Here is a 21,250-nt window from a genome sequence, read left to right as displayed (position 1 = left end):
ACATGCCTTTATATGGATGCCCTAAGTCCAAGAAGAAATTGTGTCATAACAGAGGACAATGTAATGCATGATGAAGATCATGATTCTGGACCTCTGCTACTGTCACAACTGTTTGTATTTTGTGAATTCAAATTTCCAATTTACCAGCCGTCTTGCGTAAGCGTATCGTAAGTATAAACTGCCCAACACAGCACAATTTTCAGGGGCAGTACTAAACAGTAACTCTATCAGCCACGTTGGAGTGTGTTGAAAAAGGAACTAAACGCTTCCTAACTATGTGGACGTGGCCCACGTGATTTCATTAGCGCGCCTCCTCTTCTTTGTTTAACCAATGAGAGAGAGAAGAGGGGGCGGGTTTTTACAGATGACAGCCAATGTCGTTTCACGTTTATGATACGTTACTTAGAATTAGTCGCATCCGGGTGAGCATTTTGAGGTGAGTAGCTAATGCTGACTGAGACAAAATAATGAATTAAGAAATGTTAATGTTTGAATTTACTTTAACTTCTTTGACCACAAATGTGCCCACAACATACTAATACACTAGCTATACAAAAATTTTACAAATCCCAAGTGACTTTTTGTCTCTGAAATATAAAGGGTAGCCAGCTAGCTAGTTAGCTTTAAGCTATCAACTTGTCGCTAATATCAATGTCCGGGTTTTCTTTGTCACCATCTTTGTCTTTTAACCATCCTCGGTGTTGATTTTAGCGTCATGTCTGTTCATGTTTATTTCGGCAGGTCCGCTCAGGTTTTTTACTTTGAAGCTGTTGGCTCTCAGTTTTCGGCATGTACGGATCCTTTCGGGTGCTGCTGCAGGTGCTGTGGGCCCAGCTGCTCTGTGGGTGGGTGCTAGGCTCCGAGCTAACTTTTGAGCTGCCAGACAACGCCAAGCAGTGTTTCTACGAGGACATTATCATCGGTACTAAATGTACACTGGAGTTTCAGGTGCGTGGGTCCTCTTTTCGGCCTTGCTAATCGCCCTAATGTGTAATGTTAATTTTCAGAGTTGAATAGAGTCCAGGCTGTCATCTTGGGGAAGTAAGTTTAACACTCCAAGACAAGAAACAGCTTTATATCTTTTACACAAATTTTTGTCTGCTTTCCCCACTGCATTTATTGATGGTCACTCTACACTACATTAATAAGTACATCGGTTACATATAATACTACTACTACATTATGCAGCAGGTATCCAGATGCTCAAAGCATAAACTGTTGTTGTCTCAAACAGTTAGGCTTTGTAGTAACATTTCTGTCTCTGTAGATAACACCATCTAGATCTAATTGTTGTCCCAGTAACCAGGTTAAAAATATTTATTTTACCATAATACAAACCATATGACTTTATATATATTTTTGTATAAATCTGTGATAGTGCTGGTTTGTCTTCATTGCTTTGCTAAAGATATCCTTACAGCATAGTTGTACAATTTCCCCCTATTTTACTTTCTGTACCAAGCTCAAAATGCCCAACAAAGCTTTTAGGTTTCATTAGATTTGTCTTTTTTGAACCTAGATAGGAGTAGACTACCACAGGCCTCTGTCTTGTCCTTCACTATTGCAGCTGAGTGATACTTAATTCTTAAATTATTTATAATCTCTTCATAAATTGTATTGTGACATAAATGTATTGATACATTACCATCTACAGTTTCCATGTCCAAATATGATCAAAATCCACCACAGATTGAGATGTTCCATCCTCAAAAACACATAGTTTTAATAATTTGTTGAAAAAGTTGCTCTCTTGTGAAATATTTTCACATTTCACTTATTTAGATGCAGCAGTCATGATATGAATTTTGTTAATATTTAGACGGAGTAAATAACATGTAGTGTATCATGTAAAAATATGTGTCGTTATGTTACTGAGTAAATGGTCCTTCTGCCCTTACGGTTTCCCAGGTGGTAACTGGTGGCCATTATGACGTTGACTGTCGTTTGGAGGACCCAGACGGCACCACACTCTACAAGGAGATGAAGAAGCAATATGACAGCTTTACCTTCACAGCATCCAAGAATGGCACCTACAAGTTCTGCTTCAGTAATGAGTTCTCCACCTTCACACACAAGACGGTTTATTTTGACTTCCAGGTCGGCGATGATCCTCCACTCTTCCCCAATGAGAACAGAGTCACTGCTCTCACCCAGGTTAGTTTGGTTGTGTGTGTAGACATGCTCACCGATGTGTTTGTATGTTTTTGTGTGAGGAAGGAAATGTAATACTCTACGCAACACTGACATAAGCCCAACTTTGTTTTGCCTAATGGAGTAACTACAGGCTCATTTTCCAGACATGAGATGATACAGTTTTCCATACCTATCTCACTCCTGTCCCAACAGGTGCAGTGAAATCAACACTGCAATGTGCATCTTTGCAGTTTCTATTGGTCCATGTTGTTTTGCAGTTTCTATTGGTCCATGTTGTTTTGTGACCCCTGGCAATTCTCAGCATAGCTCCACCTAGATTTAGCTGCAGGTTTTATCTGCTGTAGTGACTGAAAAACCTGTCTTGTGTGTTTAGCACTAATTAGTAATCTTCTGTCACTGTCTACACAAGCAGCCAGAGTTTTGACCAGGATGGACATGATTTTATTCAGCGCCCACAGTGTAATGTCAAGTCCACATCTGTCAATAGTTTATTACCTGTAGTTACAGATTTTATCACTGTTAATGTGGGGGGTTCTCTAAAATTGTCTTGTAGGTAATTTGTCAGTAATTCATTTCTAGCCACAGTCTAAATTTCTTAGTCTTGACCTCCATTTTTCAATCATAACCAGATGGAATCAGCCTGCGTGTCCATCCATGAGGCCCTGAAGTCAGTCATCGACTACCAGACACATTTCCGCCTCCGTGAGGCTCAGGGACGCAGTCGGGCAGAGGACCTCAACACCCGTGTTGCGTTCTGGTCCATTGGAGAGGCCATTATCCTTCTGGTGGTCAGCATCAGCCAGGTGGTCCTGCTGAGAAGCTTTTTCTCTGACAAGAAGACCACTACAACACGTGTTGGATCATAACAATCTCTGACCTCTGGGATCTGATTAATCACTTTCTTTATCTTTGCCTGGACTCGTGTGCATAGAGTGAGTTAAAATAGCAGATCTGAGATTGAAGCATATCAAACTGCCAGGTCATACAATCTGACATGTCATTTGCATTCAGCACTGCTGTTCTTAGAAACTTTATGTAAATGAGTCATGAGCAAAAAGGTTATGTGTTTAAAATGTTTTTGATGGGTTAAAGAAAAAACCTGAAGAAAGGCTTGATTGTGTTGCTTGTGACTACCTGTATTTTAGGTGGTTCAAGCAGCTGGTCTTATGGGTAAAACAAACTTTATGTATTTTGGATATTTGAAAGAATTTCTAAATGTGTTCTCATTTTATTTGTGTGCTTTTTTTGCCCCCATCACTTCATACCCTCTCTCTGTCATCCTTTCCATTTTTCAGCCCAAACCATGCACTGAAATAACCAAGGGAGTGGAAGTTATAACTAAATGTCTCATAATGGAAGGGTGCTGTGGATTCTTTCCTTATCTATAGCGCACTGGGTCTCTAAAACCACACTAGCCAGACAAGGATTGCATTTGGTTAGGAAAAAATCTGTCTCATTTTTTCTCTGTTATTAAACCTCACTATATTTTGTGAGAAAACCTAGATATTGTGTTTGCTTTTATCAGCTTTGTCATTTTAGATGAGTTATTTGAAAGGAGTATTCTGTACAGAGAGTAAGCCATCCTTTAATATTAGCTTGAAGCAGTTGAAAAGAAGTTTGTATTTTGGTGGAATGATTGATGATCTCCCTTTAGTGATTGCAGACCCAATTGTTTAAAAAAATTGAACACATCAGGTTAAAGTAATGCTTCAGTTTGACAGGTGAATTATCGCCTGAAAATGTTAAAATTACAGGTGCGAACTTCTTTATTACATCTATGTGACTCAGTGTGGGGGACAAAAAAACATGAAATTATTCTTGTGTTTGAAAACAACACATTTTGTGTGTTCTGTGGCAATGCCAACAGTTTTATCTGCACCAACTGTTATAAAATCTTTGTCTTTCACTGTTTCCCTCACAATGTTATATCTAGTTCTGCCTTTGCTGTTTAAAGTGCAACAACTTATTTATCTTGTGGGCTTATATTGTCCTCTTGGTTTTATACAGTACTGATGTAAAGTTCATGTTTTGCAAAATATAATTCTAGTAACTTTGAGTTGTAGTTATAATTTGAAATTATATCCCACCACTGACTACTCAGTTAATTACCTAAAGAAACAGAATGAAAGATTTAGACATAGTAAATGTAATGTCTGTGTGTAACATGACTGGTTCTTACATTTTCCACTATTATTTGTCAATTTTTCACCATCTGTTTCAATTGGCAAAATTCTGAACATGCAATTTCCAAGTTTCTGAAGATTTTCATTAAACATTTAAGCCTGCAGGAAGCACTACAATATGGTAGTTGCAAACAGTTCAGCCTGGTGGTGTCATTCTTTCTCTCTCTGTTACACTGCTACTACACTGATTTAGCGCATAGACACAGGCATGGCTGAAACATGATTTAAATGTAGCCAAGTTCAGCTATAGTATCTTCATAGTACACAACATCAATGAATGTAAATGAGATCCCATCATCTCCTGGCAAAGGTAGAAGATATCACTGTTGTAATGTGAGAATTTTGTTGTAAATATAGCTGGCAGGCTTTTATACCTAACCCACTAAAAGATACCAAAACCTGAATGCTTTTTTGACTTAAGACGTTCAGTCTTGTTGAGCTATGTAACTTGATCTCAGAGACTCTGCTTAAACTGATGAAAAACAATAACAAAAATGTTATGACGATTTTTTTTTTCAATTCATCATTTCTGGTTTGGCTTCATTTCCTCTGTTATGCGTTTCCCCTGTAACTGTATATTCATTGTAAGTGTTTTTGTAGGTGGTGCAGTGTTGGCATTTCCCTTTAAGTTTGTGCACCTTTTTGTGTGATTTTTGGACACAAATTCAGCTCTGAGGCATTCTGGGAACTTGTTAAGTTATTGGGATGGCTGAATAAAATTTCTGTTAAAATGTTGGGGTATGCATTTATTTAATCATCTTTACTCAACACTGTTCTTAGTGAAGCAGGTCTGGAAACATCCTCTGGTCATGCTCTTCTTCCCTTTAACCTGTAGGGAGTGATATAACCAAGGCCATCACGGTCAGCTTTGTAGCAGTACCTTATTTCAAAATAGGTCTCAATCCGGTTGGTACAGAGGCAATATATTTAAGCTTTCTTTTTACGTTGGTTTCTCTTTCCATTGTGGTTAATTTTCTACAAAGAAAAGTCTCAGGTGAACCTGAACAGGACCTCTTATCTGTTTTTGTTGTTTTTTAATTGGCTACGTAACAATGTGCCAGCTCTGTGATTGGCTGTTCACGTGTCAATCATCTGCTGTGGCCGAGAAAAAAGACTGCGTTGCGTTTGCGATTTGACAGTAACTGAGTCGTGATCATCCGGTCGAGCCGTGGGTGGATAGCCTTCCCTATTTACCTTCCCCTTCGCTGAGATTATTGTCGTGCCAGCTCGCTGAGTGGCTACATGGACGACTGTTATTCGCTGTTTTCGGGGGTAACGTCTGTCGTCTGTCTTTCAACGTGTGTGTGTGAAAGAAAAACGGCCTGGATATCGGGGATATCCCCCTGAACGGGAGACTGAACGTAGTTTTCCCAGGCTAAGCTAGCAGCAGCACGGCGTCACGGGTGGGGGTGGATTTCTACATTTCGGCCCTCGGGAAGCGAATTTAAGTAACGTCTCAGGAGTATGCTGTGGAACAATGACAAGCACAGGAAGCATATGTAATGGAGGAGAGCTTCTTGGACAGGAAGAAACGTCAGTGGATGAGTATCGGCCGAACGATCAATAAAGAGGTGTAAAGTGGTTCAGCTAAGCGGAGCTAGTCGGTTAGCTTAATCGATCAAGGAAGTTGACTAGCCACCTTGCTAGCTCGGCGACAAATGTATTACTGGACCAAGGGTCGCCTCAAACGCCTGAGTTATTTTTAGAGTTAAAGATTCACACAACAACTGGGTGATGTCAGTTTTCAAAAACTGAACTTTAGAAAGTCGCAAATTACAGTGGGCTTTAACCAAAACGCCACCGTTAGCTAGAAAGTCGGAGCTTGTTGTAAACAAAGGGTCCCGAGCTCCACCTGTCCACAGCAACGTTACACCTCGAGTTATCGTCCACCGATTGTTTCACGGACGTTGTTACCTTTTTACTTATCAGTGAAACAGACTCTCAGAAATGGATTTAAAGACCGCAGTATTTAACGCAGCCAGGGACGGTAAGCTCCGGCTGCTTCAAAAACTGTTAGAGAACAAAGATGGGCACGAGGTGACCAAGTTGATGGGCGAGAAAACGAACGGGGCCACGCCGCTCCTGATGGCCGCCCGGTACGGCCACCTGGACCTGGTAGAGTATCTGCTGGAGTGCTGCAGCGCTCCTGTTGAGGTCGGTGGATCGGTGAACTTTGACGGAGAGACCATCGAGGGAGCACCCCCTCTGTGGGCCGCCTCAGCGGCGGGTCACTTGAAGGTGGTCCAGTCCCTGCTGGGCCACGGAGCGTCTGTCAACAGCACGACCCTGACCAACTCAACACCCCTGAGGGCAGCCTGCTTTGACGGTCACCTGGACATTGTGAAATACCTGGTGGAGCACAAAGCTGACCTAGAGGTGGCCAACAGACACGGCCACACGTGTCTCATGATTTCCTGCTACAAGGGGCACAAGGAGATTGCGCAGTACCTGCTGGAGAAAGGTGCAGATGTCAACAGGAAAAGCGTAAAAGGTGAGTGGGTAGCACACCCACAGCTATGAGCAACTACCAAATGGCACCCAGTGGCCTCCTTCATTCATTTAATCTCTGACTGTGACATAAGATTATCTGATTGATTCTGTAGATTTGTACATTTTGGTTTGATAAGGTTTTTTTTATTTCACAGTACATTGAGACAAATGATTGAAGGATAAGTATATTTAGGGAAAATAAAAGAATAAATGAAGATTATATTGTAAACTAAAAAGTATCCCTTAATAACCTCATACATCACGGGTGATTACGTATATCTAAATGTACACTTGGCTTTAACCAATAGGGAACCACAGTATGAGATAATAAGTCAGTCTTTTGCATGTTTCTGTCTGAGATGACTCAACAGAATGATGTGAGCTTATGGTTAGACAATGGAAAGATGTGAGGCTGTCTGTCAACTTGGACGTGTCTGTGGGTGTGTCTGAAAGATCACATTTTCTCTTTAGATGGTAGTTCATAGGTACATGCAAAACAGTGTCTATCGAGGTTTTGCCTCCAATAATGTTCGTTGTAGTGGATTTCAAAAATGACCAGTTTTCAGGGCAGGAAAAAATGATCAAAATATCCTTGCACCTTAGTCCCTTTCTCCTCTGATCATCTGTATGCATCACGTGTTCCAAGTTACTCTAAAAATATGGCTGTATATGCGACTTTTCCATTAATTGTCATGCTCGACTCTGTCAGACTTGCTAGCTGACATTTGTATTGGTTTGCACACATTTGCATACTCACCTCCATCGGTCAGGACCGTACTGTTGTAACCCGTCCTTGCTTTTTCTGCTGAACCTGCCGTCAGGTCATTCACAACCAAAACACTAAAGTCAAGACACTCAGTTCTCCTGACCAGTAGGAGAGCAGGTGGTAAGTGCTCTATTGTACACCAACCAAAGCATGTGTCTGCAAGTAAACTTGACAGCATCATGTGCGATGAAATTCATGAATCTATTTTCCCATAACAGCTGAACCAACAGGAAGGAGTAGCTGTGTAATATTGGTTACAGTTACTGAAGTGGCACATTACCAAAAACAATGGACATTGTTTTGATGAAGGAAGTCTGGACTTTACAATAACAGCTGATGGAACATCTTAAAAAAGCTGGAGTCAACTCTCTTCCTCCCCAGATGAACCAACACTTGTCAGTTTATTAAATTCCTTCCACATACTAGTAAGGTGCCCTCCTCTCTTGAGCTCAAGGTAGCCTTAATTCTGTTTGGAGCCCCATAATGAGTATTGAGACTAATCCCTGTCTTTGGAGAGGATTTTAAAGTTCCTGGATTAACTTTTTCAGTTTTATAAGACAAGCTATCATCCAGACAAACAAAGCTCAGTACGTTTCCCACACCTCACAAAGCTATGAATGTTTAACATTTCTTCCTCAGGAAAGTTGTCAAGTCTGGTGGCTTCTGGGGTTGAGGAAGAGGCATCATGGCAATATATGGCAACATGGTGATGAAATAATGTATTCCTTTGAAGCATGTGGTATTTAATATTTTTTTTTAAAAATACTTAAAAATGGGCTGTAACATATGCATTTGAAAACATTTAGCCATCAAAAGCCATGACACCAATGTTAAACAAATTTTTGGCAGTGTTGTCAGTCCCATCTTGCCCTGTCCATCTTTTTAATAGAAGAGGAAAATCTACAGCTCTACTGCCCCCAAAGTTTTCTTTGTCGACAGTTGGCTTGGATGAAAAAAGAATCCTATCAGTGTTAGTTTTGGCAGAGATTGAAGAGTAAAAATAATCTTTGACTTACCCTGTTTGGTCTCGTCTGCCTGAATATGGATTAGCCACCCGACTACAGTGAAAAGAGAAGAGCAAAGGCAAAGCAGCATTACACAAAAGTGTTAAAATAAAAAGAGAGCTGCACAAAGATGGACATTTAGTGTTATTATGTATTGACATGAAGGCATTTACTTGTGTGCTTTTGTTATTTTATTTTAACTTGATGGAGTCAATCAGTGCTCTCTTAGAACACAGTCCTCCCATGTTTAACTCAAGGAAGAACCAGCGGTAGAAACTTTTACAGTATTTTTGTAGATCATTGACCCTGACTTCCACGGTTGGGTGGCCTGTTTGAAAGAGAGGTTGGCAGGACAAGGATGGGAAGGAATTTACTCTAGACTTTTGCTTTCAGAAATGATATTACCCATACATTACAGTCCCATTATGCCCTTCAGCTGCTATTCATTAAACCATTTACTACAAGTGTTAGCACTGCTTTGTGTGGATGTGCAAGGTCTTGTTGCTTTAACACTCAATGAGAAAGGAACCCTATTACAGAAATATAGTGTTTGCAGTTAATCTTAGTCACTGTATTTGAATTGAAGAATAAAAATGACATCGGACTCAGTTCAGCTAACTTCTCCCACTGGAAAGCTTCTATTCACTAGGTTTAGTCATGAAGTTAAACTAGAGGCAGCATGACCTGTGATTTTCTCCCTAAAATGAGAGTGGTGTCGGGAATTACAAGCATATACTGTGACCATGGTGTGTCTTACCTGAATAGCTAATCATGGGGTGGAAATGGACACAACAGGAAACTGGTTCACGGGCAGCAACCACAACAATCCTGGTATCTGCTGATCTGCATTTTGAATATGTTCAAATTGAAAGAGCAGTGTGCAGGATGAATAGTTGCACTTGTAGCCTTTGTATAACTCTGTCTGCAGCTCTGATTAGAAACAATTAAGAAACTTCGGTTAATTCAAAAAACTCTAAACACTATCTATCTCTAATTACACTGACAAGTTTTCACTTTGAACAGTGTGAAAAATCCTTCCAGTACATCTAAAAAAAAACCCTACATTTCTGCTTTGTCAGAAAAGTGCTGTGGCTCAGCTGGGGGTTTTCCTGTATAACCGCAGTCCACAACTACCTCTTTCACTGGCAGCATGGATAAAAAGATGATTACATTTATCTGCAGGTCTTTCAGAGTTTTCTTTGCTTGCTTATGCTGGCTACACCTGTAGCAGAGAGATTGCCAAAAATTGTCAAGAGTTAAGACAAAGTAAATCTGATCATAAACTATATTTAAAATAGACATAGCATTATATTAATAAACTTCTCCCAGAATTCCAGCTAAGCATCTGTGTGGTGTTTGTGTTCTCATGTAATACAAATAACATAATCTGTGCCTTTTTTTTTTTCTTTTTTTTTTTTTTATTCCTAAGATGTGCGTTCTCTCTGTTTACAGGCAACACAGCACTTCATGACTGTGCAGAGTCAGGCAGCTTGGAGATAATGCGGATGTTGCTTCAATATGGAGCTTCCATGGAGCAGGACGGCTACGGCATGACACCTCTTCTTTCTGCCAGCGTCACAGGCCACACTAACATTGTAGACTACCTAACAACGCACCAGCAGGTCAGGCTTTCCATTTATTTATAGTCTGCCTGTGTAGATGTGTGTGAGGCTGTGGCTATCATGTTTTGAATCTACTGAATATTTCTCTTGGGGAAATATAAAAATAAAAAAATGTTCTCTCCTCTGCAGACGAGCCACATGGAACGCATCGATGCCCTGGAGCTCTTGGGAGCCACGTTTGTGGACAAAAAGAGAGATCTGCTTGGAGCTTTAAAATACTGGAAGAGAGCCATGGACCTCAGGTACACGGACAGTAACAACATTGTCCATAAACCAGAGCCCAAGCAGCTGATCATGGCATATGACTACGCCAGGGAGGTGAGTCCATCTTTTCATCTTGCACAATCCTGAAGTGGTTCCGCACTGTATTTTAATGCTCTTGAAATAGGTTTTATTATTGCTGACATAGTCAGATTTTGGTAAAGGAAGTACAGACTTTAGCGAGGAGACTGCTATTAAATTAACTGTGCAGGAAAAACCTTGGAGGTCACACTCTTTAATATTGCAGACACAGGCTGCAAATTTGTGTGTTTGCTGTGAGAGGATTGAACAAAGAAAACCAGGCATTTAGGACCATGTTTGCTTTGCAAAATGGTTTTCAGACACTAAAGAGATGGGAAAAACTGACAGATGAAAACTGAGCATGACACACAGAGCACTTACTAAGGAAGTACCTGTTCATATATTTGTGTTTTTAGCTTCTGAAAAATCTGACTTCATTGCATGTACATGGAAGATCTCTCAAAACATTTCCACCCGTTAATCGTCTTCCTAGGTAACAAACGGAGAAGAGCTGGACGGGCTGATTTCTGACCCGGATGAGATGCGCATGCAGGCTTTGCTGATCCGTGAGAGAATCCTCGGCCCACAACATCCAGACACGTCTTACTACATCCGTTACCGAGGTGCCGTCTATGCTGACTCTGGGAACTTTGAGCGCTGCATCAATCTGTGGAAGTATGCACTGGACATGCAGCAGAGCAACCTGGACCCTCTCAGCCCTATGACAGCCTCCAGCCTGCTGTCGTTCGCTGAGCTCTTCTCCTTCATGCTACAGGACCGGGCCAAGGGGCTCCTGGGGACATCGGTGTCATTTGAGGACTTGATGGGGATCCTTTCCAAGAGCGTGCTGGAGATTGAGCGGGCAGTCAAACAAAATGGACCGATGCCTCCTGACCCTGCTCAGCTCAGCAAGGCCCTGTCAATCATCTTGCACCTCATTTGTCTTTTAGAGAAGGTGCCATGTACTACAGAGCAGGACCACTTCAAGAAGGAAACCATCTATAGGTGTGTTTCTGTTTTAAGTACTTATATCGGCAAAAGTGGAAGTTTTGAGGTTGAAGAATTTTCTGTGACAATGATATTTGGTATTTGCTTTGGTAATGTCAATTTGTACCAGTCCAGGTCTCACAGTTGAAGTACCAGCTCACATAAGAGGGTGTCGGCTGAACTAAACAAACGTTTGTGAATTTGTCAGTGAATTATGTACATAAAGCTGACTGTTTCATAATCTGTCCTCATTGTCAGTTGGAAAATTGCCCTGTACTTACAAAGTGCTGCTACCATAATATATGTGGTCAGTTGTCACCTTGTTGCCATTTTTGACTGAAAAGTTTCTTTCCACATCTTCAGGTTCCTGAAGCTTCAGCCGTGCGGCAAGAACGGCTACAGTCCACTACACCTGGCAGTCGACCGCAACACCACCTGTGTGGGCCGCTATCCTGTCTGCAAGTTCCCCTCCCTCACAGTTGCTTCCATCCTCCTGGAGTGTGGGGCCGATGTTAACAGCCGAGATGAAGACGACAACAGGTGTGTTGATTTAGTTTTTTTTATCCTGCTCACGATTCACCTCCTCTGTTCCTTTCATTATCTGGGTTAGTCTTTATCTGTAAATAATAAAGAAACAACGTAGTAGAAAGAGGACAAAGAATCATTGATTTCTCTTGTCTTCATACTGAGAAGTTAAATGAAAATAAAGGAAGCATGCTATAAAGAAAATGTCAGACCAGTCTATGATGTCCTATATGTTGTGCAGTATGAGCATCTATTTTGTATTCCTCTCCAGCCCCCTCCACATAGCTGCATCCAATGGTCACCCTGACATCATGAACCTGCTGATTTCCTGCGGGACTCACTTTGACAGCACCAACGCCTTCCAGCAAACGGCCTGCGACCTCCTGGACGAGAAGGAGCTGGCCAGGAATGTGATCCAGCCCATAAACCACACCACGCTGCAGTGCCTAGCTGCCAGGGCCATTGTCAAGCACGGCCTCGACTACCGGGGAAACATCCCAGAGAAACTAGAGGCCTTCGTCTTGCTGCACAGATAATGATCATGAACGAGCAGAGGAGAATGGACGGATGAAAAGAAGAAGGGGGGTGCGGTTACATCGAGTGGCGTGGACGGAGTGAAGCATTTATGGTTCAACGCCTGACCCACAAGGTGTTGGAGGAACTGAGAGACACAATTCTGTGGGTTAGGTTTGCAAATTCAAACTATGTGGAGAGTATGAACTTGGTGATCTATGTGCACAAAAATGTCCTCATTCAACCAAGATGTTGTGAGTAATGATTGGAGTAAATGGAGGAATGAGTGACCATTTTCTTCCTCTGTTTGCTCTTTCATGGAGCCACAGCTCTGACTGGTCACAGCCTGATCTGTGGGGATGTATTAGGAGTGGATTGCAACATGGACAAACACAGATGTATCTCTGGATGAACTGAGCAAAGGGTTTACTTATTTTTGCTTTAGAAAACATGGATTTTTTGCATATTCCACAATGCTATTTATTGAATGAAACTTGAGAGATTTTTCTCCATGCTGGCTCCAACTCAGCCTCAGCTTTGCCTGCTTCTCTCTTCTCAAAGCAAGGACTGAGGCGTTTCTACATATGCTGGGACTTCAGGTTATTTTTTTTTTTTTTTGTTTGTCCCATCACTGTTGCCAACAGTCATGGACCCTTCCTCAGTCATCATTAGATTAATTTTTTTGTACTTTTACAATACATTTAGTTATTGTCATGCAAATCTGGATATCTGCCAAGTGGTGTGGATTCTAGACTCATTTGTCGTTCCCACTTCAGTGTATAACAAAGCTTTACGAGAAGGGTTTAATGTGTGTGAACACCATAAGTGCTTTATTCTTCCTATGCACAGGCTAGGCTGTTGGAAAGAGAGACTGTTGTATTCTGTGCCGGCACTTGTCTGTGCAATATCTCTCATGAGTTTTTGTGTTTACCTCATTGCTGCCGTTTCCTTCAGTATCCCCCCTATTTCACTCAAAGAAAAGGGGGGGTGGGGGGGTACAAAACCATTGAACTGATTGAAAGCGTGAGTGAATTTGAGTGAGTGTGTATGTCTGTATGTGTGAAAGAGTGATTGTGAGTGCCACACGATGTGTTTCTTATATGCAGAGTGTTTTTTGAGCTTACACAAATTATTGAGGACAAGAGTTTGGTGAAGTGGCACTCATGGAAATTCCATAATGCACATGACTGCCACTAGAAACCACAGCGGCCAAACTAACTGTCGACGACCGCTGGAGTGTGCAGGCTTGAATGCAGAAGTGACCTCTTTAACATTCATACATGGCCGACCTTTAAATGCCATCGTTCTTTAATAGTCTTGATCAAAAAGAAAAGTCCAGGTAGGTTACCGACATTGGCCCCACTGTGCATGTGCAGCAGCAGCATATCGACCAACCAGTCACTGCAGAAAACCTTTCACAAGAACTCCTAGACTCCAAACTAGACTAGAGCTAGGATAGTTCTGCTCATTTTGTACAACTGTCGTCCAATTGTATGAGAACTGAAGACACAGATGAGTGGGAGGATGTGTCAACGTACAGCTTAGTAAAGCTTTGTGAGTTATCTTGTTTGCACATTAGCTTTAGATGTGTGGGTTGAAAAAAGGGCTTTTCATAATTTGTAGGATTTCATATTGCAGTCTATTTAACCTGACAGTTCAAAACCAGACATAGTAAATGTATGAGGACTCACAGGGCAACTTGATTTGAATCTGCACTTTACTACAGCGGAGTTTAAGATTTGATATGGCATTAATCAAGTTCATGTCTTAATAACCAGTTTGACAATAAAACCCATGTTGCACTTGTCTCCTTGTCTAAATGTCTCTTTTTTTCTCATTCTGTCTATTTGTAGGGGTATCATTGATGGGAATTTTGTATTATGTCTCATTACTATGTAGGTGTCACATTTCATTTTCTCATGGCCTAATTAGGATGAAATAGAGTGAAACCTACAATTACTACCACAAGTTAACTTTCAACCAGTTGGTTTTGCTGCTTCTCTCCATGCTCCTGCTACTTTTATTGCACAGTCACTGAGCAGTGGACTCATTCCAGATACTTGAACTGGGAGCGGGTGCACCGAGGACCCCTCTGGACTGGAATTTCTCCAGAGAAACCTTTGACATTGCAGGAGGGCTTACTCATGTTGTGCATCCAGTCGCTTCCGAGAACTGTCCCAAATAAAAACCTGCTGTTTTATGGCTTGTTTGTTCAACGCTTGTTGCTTAAAGCAATAAAAACAATAGTGGTTGACTGGGCACTCTGCAGAGAACTTGGACTGTTTTGCCTTGATGAGAGATGAATTGATATTGTTTACCCATTCAGTCATTGGAACTAATCAAATTTTGGCCATATTACAAGAAATTAAAAGCAGATCCCAGCTCTGTTGTCAAGCACAGAAATCACATGAACTGTTTGTGTCTGGTACAGTAGCTGATACACAATGAATATGCTTCCGTTAAAACTGGCACCACACACAGTAAAGATAAAATAATTCCTTGATAAGGGTAGTGATTCCATTCCGTAATATTCTCTTTTTCAACAAAAACAAAACAACATTGAACCTACTCACAAATATTGTCTGTATCTAAAGCCTGATATACAGTGGCTGATTCCCTTGTGCCATAGAGCTCTATTGTTGTCATAAAAACAAAACACATCAACAAGTTACACTATTGCTCTTGGTGACATGTTCCTTCATAACCACAAACATGTAGTTTTAAGAACTTACTCCAGTAAATGTAACCTTTGCTAAAACAACAGTGCCTAGCATTGTATGTGTAATCATTTAGCTTTTTTTAAAAGTAAATCAGTGTATCTGTGACCTATTTTTAAAGATTTACCTTTTCAGAGGGAATAAATTGTCTCTGTGCTGGGAGTCCCAGACAGTGTAGGCAAGTCTGCAAATATTTAGAAATCGACTAACAGGTTGGCTCTTAGCTATTCCAACAGCATGGTTGGTCTTACTACACCGCTGTTGGTTGGTCTGTCAGTCTGTCTGTCCACCAACTATTTGATGGATTGTAATGAAATTATGTACAAATATCCATGGTGCCCAGAGGATGAACCATACTGACTTTGGTGAACCCCTGATGTTTGGACAACAGTTGGATTGCCATAAAACTTGGTATAAAAATCTGTGATGTCCAGAGGATGAACCCTAATGCCTCTGACCCTCATGGGGTGCCACCAGTGATACCCCAACTTTTCTTCTAGTTCCACCATGATCTTCACACTTTTGGTTGTGAGTGAAATGTCTAATCAGCTACTTGAAGGATTGTTATGGAATTTGCTACACATTCCTGTCCCTCTGAGGATGAACTGTAAAAACTTCGGTGGTCTCATAAATTTTCATTTGGCACAATTATCAGGTCAAAAAAACAGGTTAGGACCAAGTACCTTCAAAATTAATGACATTCCCAACATCCTTAGGTGTAATTCATATTAGAGCTAATTAGTAAATGTTTGCTTGCTAACAGGCTAAACAGCATTTAGCTTAAAGCATCAATGTGCCCCACACAGCCACTAGCGTCGCAGTTTTGTTGTCTTTTCATTGGATTTGTACAATTTAAGAAAAATATAGATTAATGCCAGCCTTATCCTCTTCATGATTCTCTATTAGACAAGTTTTGTTTGGTTCAATCTCCATGTTTTAGGATAATTTTAGTTTAGATATTTCAGTTTAAAATTGTGAAAGAATGATAATAGAGGAACTGTCACCTGACAGCTTGATAAAGGAGCTACTTTATCAGCAAAGAATAAAGAAGCACCTTAGTGTCTTAAATATTTATTATATTATGTAAAGCATTATATAAAATGGAAATCAGCAAATTCAAATGCAACGATGACTTAGATGTTTTTCTTCCCCCTTCCTGTCTCAGTGAGGATCTCGCCACCTGTTTCGTTCACACGTGCAGCAGCAGCAGTCAGTCCCAGAATGTCACACCTATCCTGAATGTTCTCTGATGAGTCACTGCCAGGATCTCTAGCAAAGCAGAGAGTGGGAATTTCTTAATGAGTCACGATCACAGTAGGTATGTGTGTGCATACTGGGCAGCTGAGGCAGGACAGAGCAGGTTTGGGTAGATATTTTTTGTCATCTACATTTGTCATAACAGAACAAGAGCCCATTTTGTGATCTATAAAGGAGGAATTTGTTTCCCTCTCTAGACTTTTTTTCAAACCAACTTCTCTAACAAGCCTCTACAACATGCAGCCATTTGAAAACATAATGTGTACTTTTACAGAACAGAAACAGGACTACAACTCGTTTTGGATCTGGACCAAGAGTTTACCTGGCCTAAGAAAACTAGTTGGCAAGAGAAAAAGAAAGAGATAAATATGTGAACAGGGTGTTTTGGGGTGTGTTTTTCCACAAACAAGAAGTTCATGTGGTTTACTGACAGGGCCGCTCTAAGGAGTGTCATTGAACTGTGCTGTTTTGCTTTATCACACATAACCACACCCGGGACTACCTGCTAAAAATAACACAGATATGAAGTGAAAGAGGACACATGGTTATTTATTTTTATCTAGTATGAGGACTGACATACTACTGGGAACTATATCAGTTGGAAAATCAATCTAAGTTCAGCCACATCTCTATGACTCTTCTTTCACTCCAGCGTGTTGTCTTAGTTGTGTTACTGTAAGCTCTGCTAACCTACATCTCTTCCAGCAGGAATGTTAACATCTCTCATTGACAGTAATTGTGAAGTACATAGCATATGTGTTTCTGGGTCTCAGTAGCTGGAACAAGTCTAGGCTTGTCACAGCACAGTGTAAAACATGAGTGTTCATGTGGCGCAGCCCCACTTCAGCTGGCACTGGAGGTTAACGGGGCCGTCAGATCTGTGTCGAACTAGATGTTGACATAATGAGGGAGAGATTTAAAGGATTGCAGGGAGAGAAAAGAGTACAGCTGAAATGAGCTCTGTGCCACACGAGGAAGGTGTGTTTGTACTGTGGGAAGACTGTGAGTACAAAGGCCAGATTTTCTAGAAAGAAAAAAAAAATCACTTGTCAGCTCAGCAGGGAGGGGGTGTAGTGAGTCAGAGGATTGCCCATGAAGTCAAAACCATGAAGTTGGTGAGAATCTACTTTGATGAAGATACAGACTCTCTACCAGCTCCAAAAAGAGAGTAATTCTTTGTATGGTCTTGTAAGATTGACAGGATACAGAGGAAATTACAATGAGGCAGGACATAGACATAAATGCTTTAAAAATCCTAATGTTCTGTTTGGGATCCTCTTTAACAGCCCAAAATCATACTTTATTTTTTAATTTTTAATTTTTAAATTTTACAGTTTTTGAACACAGACTTAAAACAATACTGACATGCCCATAAGTGAATTTAAAAAGTAACTGTAGCTGTTCTTCCTGTCCCTACTGGCTGTTTAAGAGATGCCCTCTCATACCAATCTCAGTGTAAGCGATGGACAAAATCCACAGTTCTCATTCTGTACAACACCAGGCCTCAACAGTCTGAGTTAGTCAGATCAAGTGGATATCTTCCAAAGTTACTGTCATTTTAGTACCAAATTTCTTCCTTTCATTACTATCCATCTGCCCTCTGTCTGTGAAAGCACAGAGAGGAAATATTGTAATAAAAACATTGCAACTTTGGAAGATCCCCATTTATTTTTGGATAGACTTAGAAAAATGTGAACCTACCATTTGAGATGTGCTTTCTTTTATCAGCTTAATAAATTCTAACTTGTTCAAATTTCAGGAGAAATTCTTATAACATTTTTCAGAAGTTGACCATACCACTACATGTTGTTTCTAAGAGACTCTAGTTGTAACACATGGTTAAATACAGTGAATGTAGTGCACTTCATGCAGCACTACCATCCTGAAATCCCCAATAAATGTGTTTGGCTTAATCGAAGTGGAGTTTTAGAATACGTATAATGGAATATAATAAGTGGAGGTTTGTTTTTAGAACTCTCTGGGGACCAAACATAAGTCACTGTGAAGGATGTGTAGGATGCGAATGCCGAAAGGAATACATACATTTGCACAGACCATATATTTATTTATTTGGTCTAATAACAGTGCTTTATGGCGTGTATGTGTGTGTGTGTGTGTATGTGTTCAAGCTGAGTTTGTGGCAAAAGGAGGAGTTACCACTTAAGTAGTTTTCTATATATTAGGTTTTGATAAGGTCAGAAAAAAAAGAAAAAAATGCACACACACACACACACACACACACATATATATATATATATATGGGGTAAAAGGGGTTATACAGATAGATAATTAGCAGTTAAAGTCAAAATATGAGGGTTAAATGTATGATTGAGCACTTTTAACCTGAAAAATATCTGACACAGTCTTCACTCACTGTACACAAAGGTTTCACATTGTGGCTTATTTTTGTGGCCTTTTGGCAGCACTGTCAGCTCAGCCTACTTCTGTCCTGTCTATATTTAGGGCTGAATAATGCCCTGTTGGAAAGCTGTCCTACATTAAGCGAGCGCTTCCATCTCTGAATACCTGCAGGTGAACTCGCCTCAGTCACCAGACACCTCTATCCTCTCCTCATGCCTCCTGTCTGTCTCCATGTGCCACTCAAAGCCATTTCAGTCCACTTCAGTGACACTTTACTGACCTGAGAGACTAGTAGAATAATGCCGGGGCACATTCCCACAAGCAGCGACAAAGTAGAAGTTTATGCTTATGAAATCAGGCCTATTGTTTCTTTTAATTGTTTTTATTACTTTGTCTATTTCCCATCTCTACCTTGTTATCTGTCTTCGTCATTGTCTGTAGCTCTCAGTCAGTCTGCCACCTCTTCATTCTGTATCTTGTCTTCCCCTCTGTCTGTCCTTGGTCACCAAGACAGCAGGAGAAACTGCCACCTGCTCAAAGGCTTGAGATTTTGAGATTTTTTTTTTCTCGTCTTTATGGATGAGTTAATTAGCTCACGACTCAACAAATAGACTCCATTTCTTCATTTTTACAATGAGCAACAAGCTGAAAAAAAAAACATGTGTTCTTTTACAAGGACATGATATACAGACTAGATGCCCAAATTCCTGAACAAGGTGCATTCACTGAGTTTCATTGTTTACAGTCTTTCAGGACTGAAATTAGTTAAAGAATCAAGTGCTGCAAAATGTATGGCTAAAGTACCACACATTTGATTTATGATTTTGTGTTTGTTTCTCACGTTCCCCATGAATATTAAAGGAACTATTTGTACATTTTGTTATCGCTACATAGCCAACATGAGCATCTACACGGTCTCCCTTGATGCAAAGCAATGTCAGTGTTTTGCTTCTAGTCCTTTTCTTAGTTAGCATGCTAACCAGCTAGCCCTGGCCCGGCTTTCGCATCTCATCTGTCACTTTTCTAGAGGTGTTCAGAGTGCATGCATATAACCTTTTGTATTGTTAATACTAGATTTAGAACTGAAAGAATGGTTAATTAATTAATAAGCCAATTAACAGATATGCAGGAGCAATTTAAATAATCAATTAATCATTTCATTTTTTAATCAAGCTAAAATGTCGACCATTCTCTGGTTCTAGCCTCTCCAATGCAGTGATATGCTGATTTTCTCAGTTTTTTTTTTTATCACATATGTTTACTGTACTTTGAATTATGGTCCCATTCCTAACAAACCACTCTCCCACCTCACTTTGATTTGAAAGAGGACCCAGTCTGACCCAAAACTCCAGAGCTCAAACCCATATATACAAGTTCCTCAGTATGATAACATGCTGAACCCGTTGCCTGTGCTTTGTTTTGCACACCCATCCAACCCAGGGACAGTAAATCTATCAACACTGTCATTTTTAAACAGAGTTTTAAACAGAGATAGATTTACCCTCTGCACTGATTCACCCAAGTGCCGTTCTTTGTTTTCTTGTTTACTTTGATGCTCTGAGAGAGTGCATTGCTATGGATGAGAGAAGCACCTGCTGAATGTAAAATAAGAAGGTGGTGACTGAGAAAGTGGTGTTTGGAGAACGTGACCGATTACATAAGAGCCCCTGCAGCTAAAATAGATAGGCAGGGTATTAACATGGGGATCACAGTGGTCTGAATCTGATACTGCTCTGGACTGGACACCACAGTCTCTGCCTTGCTCACAGACACGCACACAGAAACACACATTCTCTCTGATTGGACCAGGACACACTGCTGTGTGTGTCTGTAAAATATGAGTTCTCTCTTTCTCTCTCTCTCTCTCTCTCCTCTCTCTCTCTCTCTCTCTCTCTCTCTCTGTGTGTGTGTGTGTGTGTGTGTGTGTGTATGTATGTGAGAGAGAGAAAGAGTGATTGCTGCTCTCCAAGCACATTGGCACCAAGACTTTCCACTTTGAGTCAGCTGTCAAAACAAGTCATATAAATAGAGGGAGAATTAGCTGGCATGGCACTGATTATAACAACAAATACACAAATTCAACACATGCAAACAACAACACACACACACACAGAGTCAGATCCACTTTGGACAGTCACTCAAGCTAATTAATAAACAGTGTGTTCAACCATTTTTTTAATTAAAAAAAGGCAGAATTATTATTTATATTTGATATTTTTTGGCTTCATGATGGCGTCCCATATTTTTGCATCCACCTACTGTCAAACATAGACTCCAACTTGCCCCTCCAGCTAACTGATAAATGACCTATTTTCTTCCTTTTAGTATTTTTGACTGCAAAAATGACATATTTTCTTTAAGCCACAAGCCACTCACATGTTTTATTCAT

General features: G+C 40.6%; 2 protein-coding genes across 2 annotated transcripts; both read left to right on the top strand.

Moving 5' to 3' along the window:
- The first annotated feature begins 311 nt into the window (after nucleotides 1-311).
- tmed7 (transmembrane p24 trafficking protein 7) lies at nucleotides 312-5,071 on the top strand. The gene is made up of 4 exons (XM_018669088.2): nucleotides 312-436; nucleotides 742-948; nucleotides 1,909-2,154; nucleotides 2,784-5,071. Exons 2-4 carry the CDS (start codon nucleotides 790-792, stop codon nucleotides 3,018-3,020), a joined length of 642 nt encoding a protein of 213 aa, XP_018524604.1. The 5' UTR covers nucleotides 312-436; nucleotides 742-789; the 3' UTR covers nucleotides 3,021-5,071.
- A 393-nt stretch (nucleotides 5,072-5,464) lies between these two features.
- Nucleotides 5,465-14,333, top strand: fem1c (fem-1 homolog c). The gene is made up of 6 exons (XM_018669089.2): nucleotides 5,465-6,828; nucleotides 10,050-10,219; nucleotides 10,349-10,537; nucleotides 10,995-11,506; nucleotides 11,852-12,028; nucleotides 12,285-14,333. The coding sequence occupies exons 1-6, from the start codon at nucleotides 6,285-6,287 to the stop codon at nucleotides 12,547-12,549; spliced, it is 1,857 nt and encodes a 618-aa protein (XP_018524605.1). The 5' UTR covers nucleotides 5,465-6,284; the 3' UTR covers nucleotides 12,550-14,333.
- The last annotated feature ends 6,917 nt before the right edge of the window (nucleotides 14,334-21,250 follow it).

Source organism: Lates calcarifer, linkage group LG13 (genome assembly GCF_001640805.2).
Source record: "Lates calcarifer isolate ASB-BC8 linkage group LG13, TLL_Latcal_v3, whole genome shotgun sequence".
NCBI lineage: Eukaryota > Metazoa > Chordata > Actinopteri > Centropomidae > Lates > Lates calcarifer.
The sequence above is the reverse complement of the archived record's forward strand: the minus strand, read 5'-3'. Positions and strand labels throughout refer to the sequence as shown.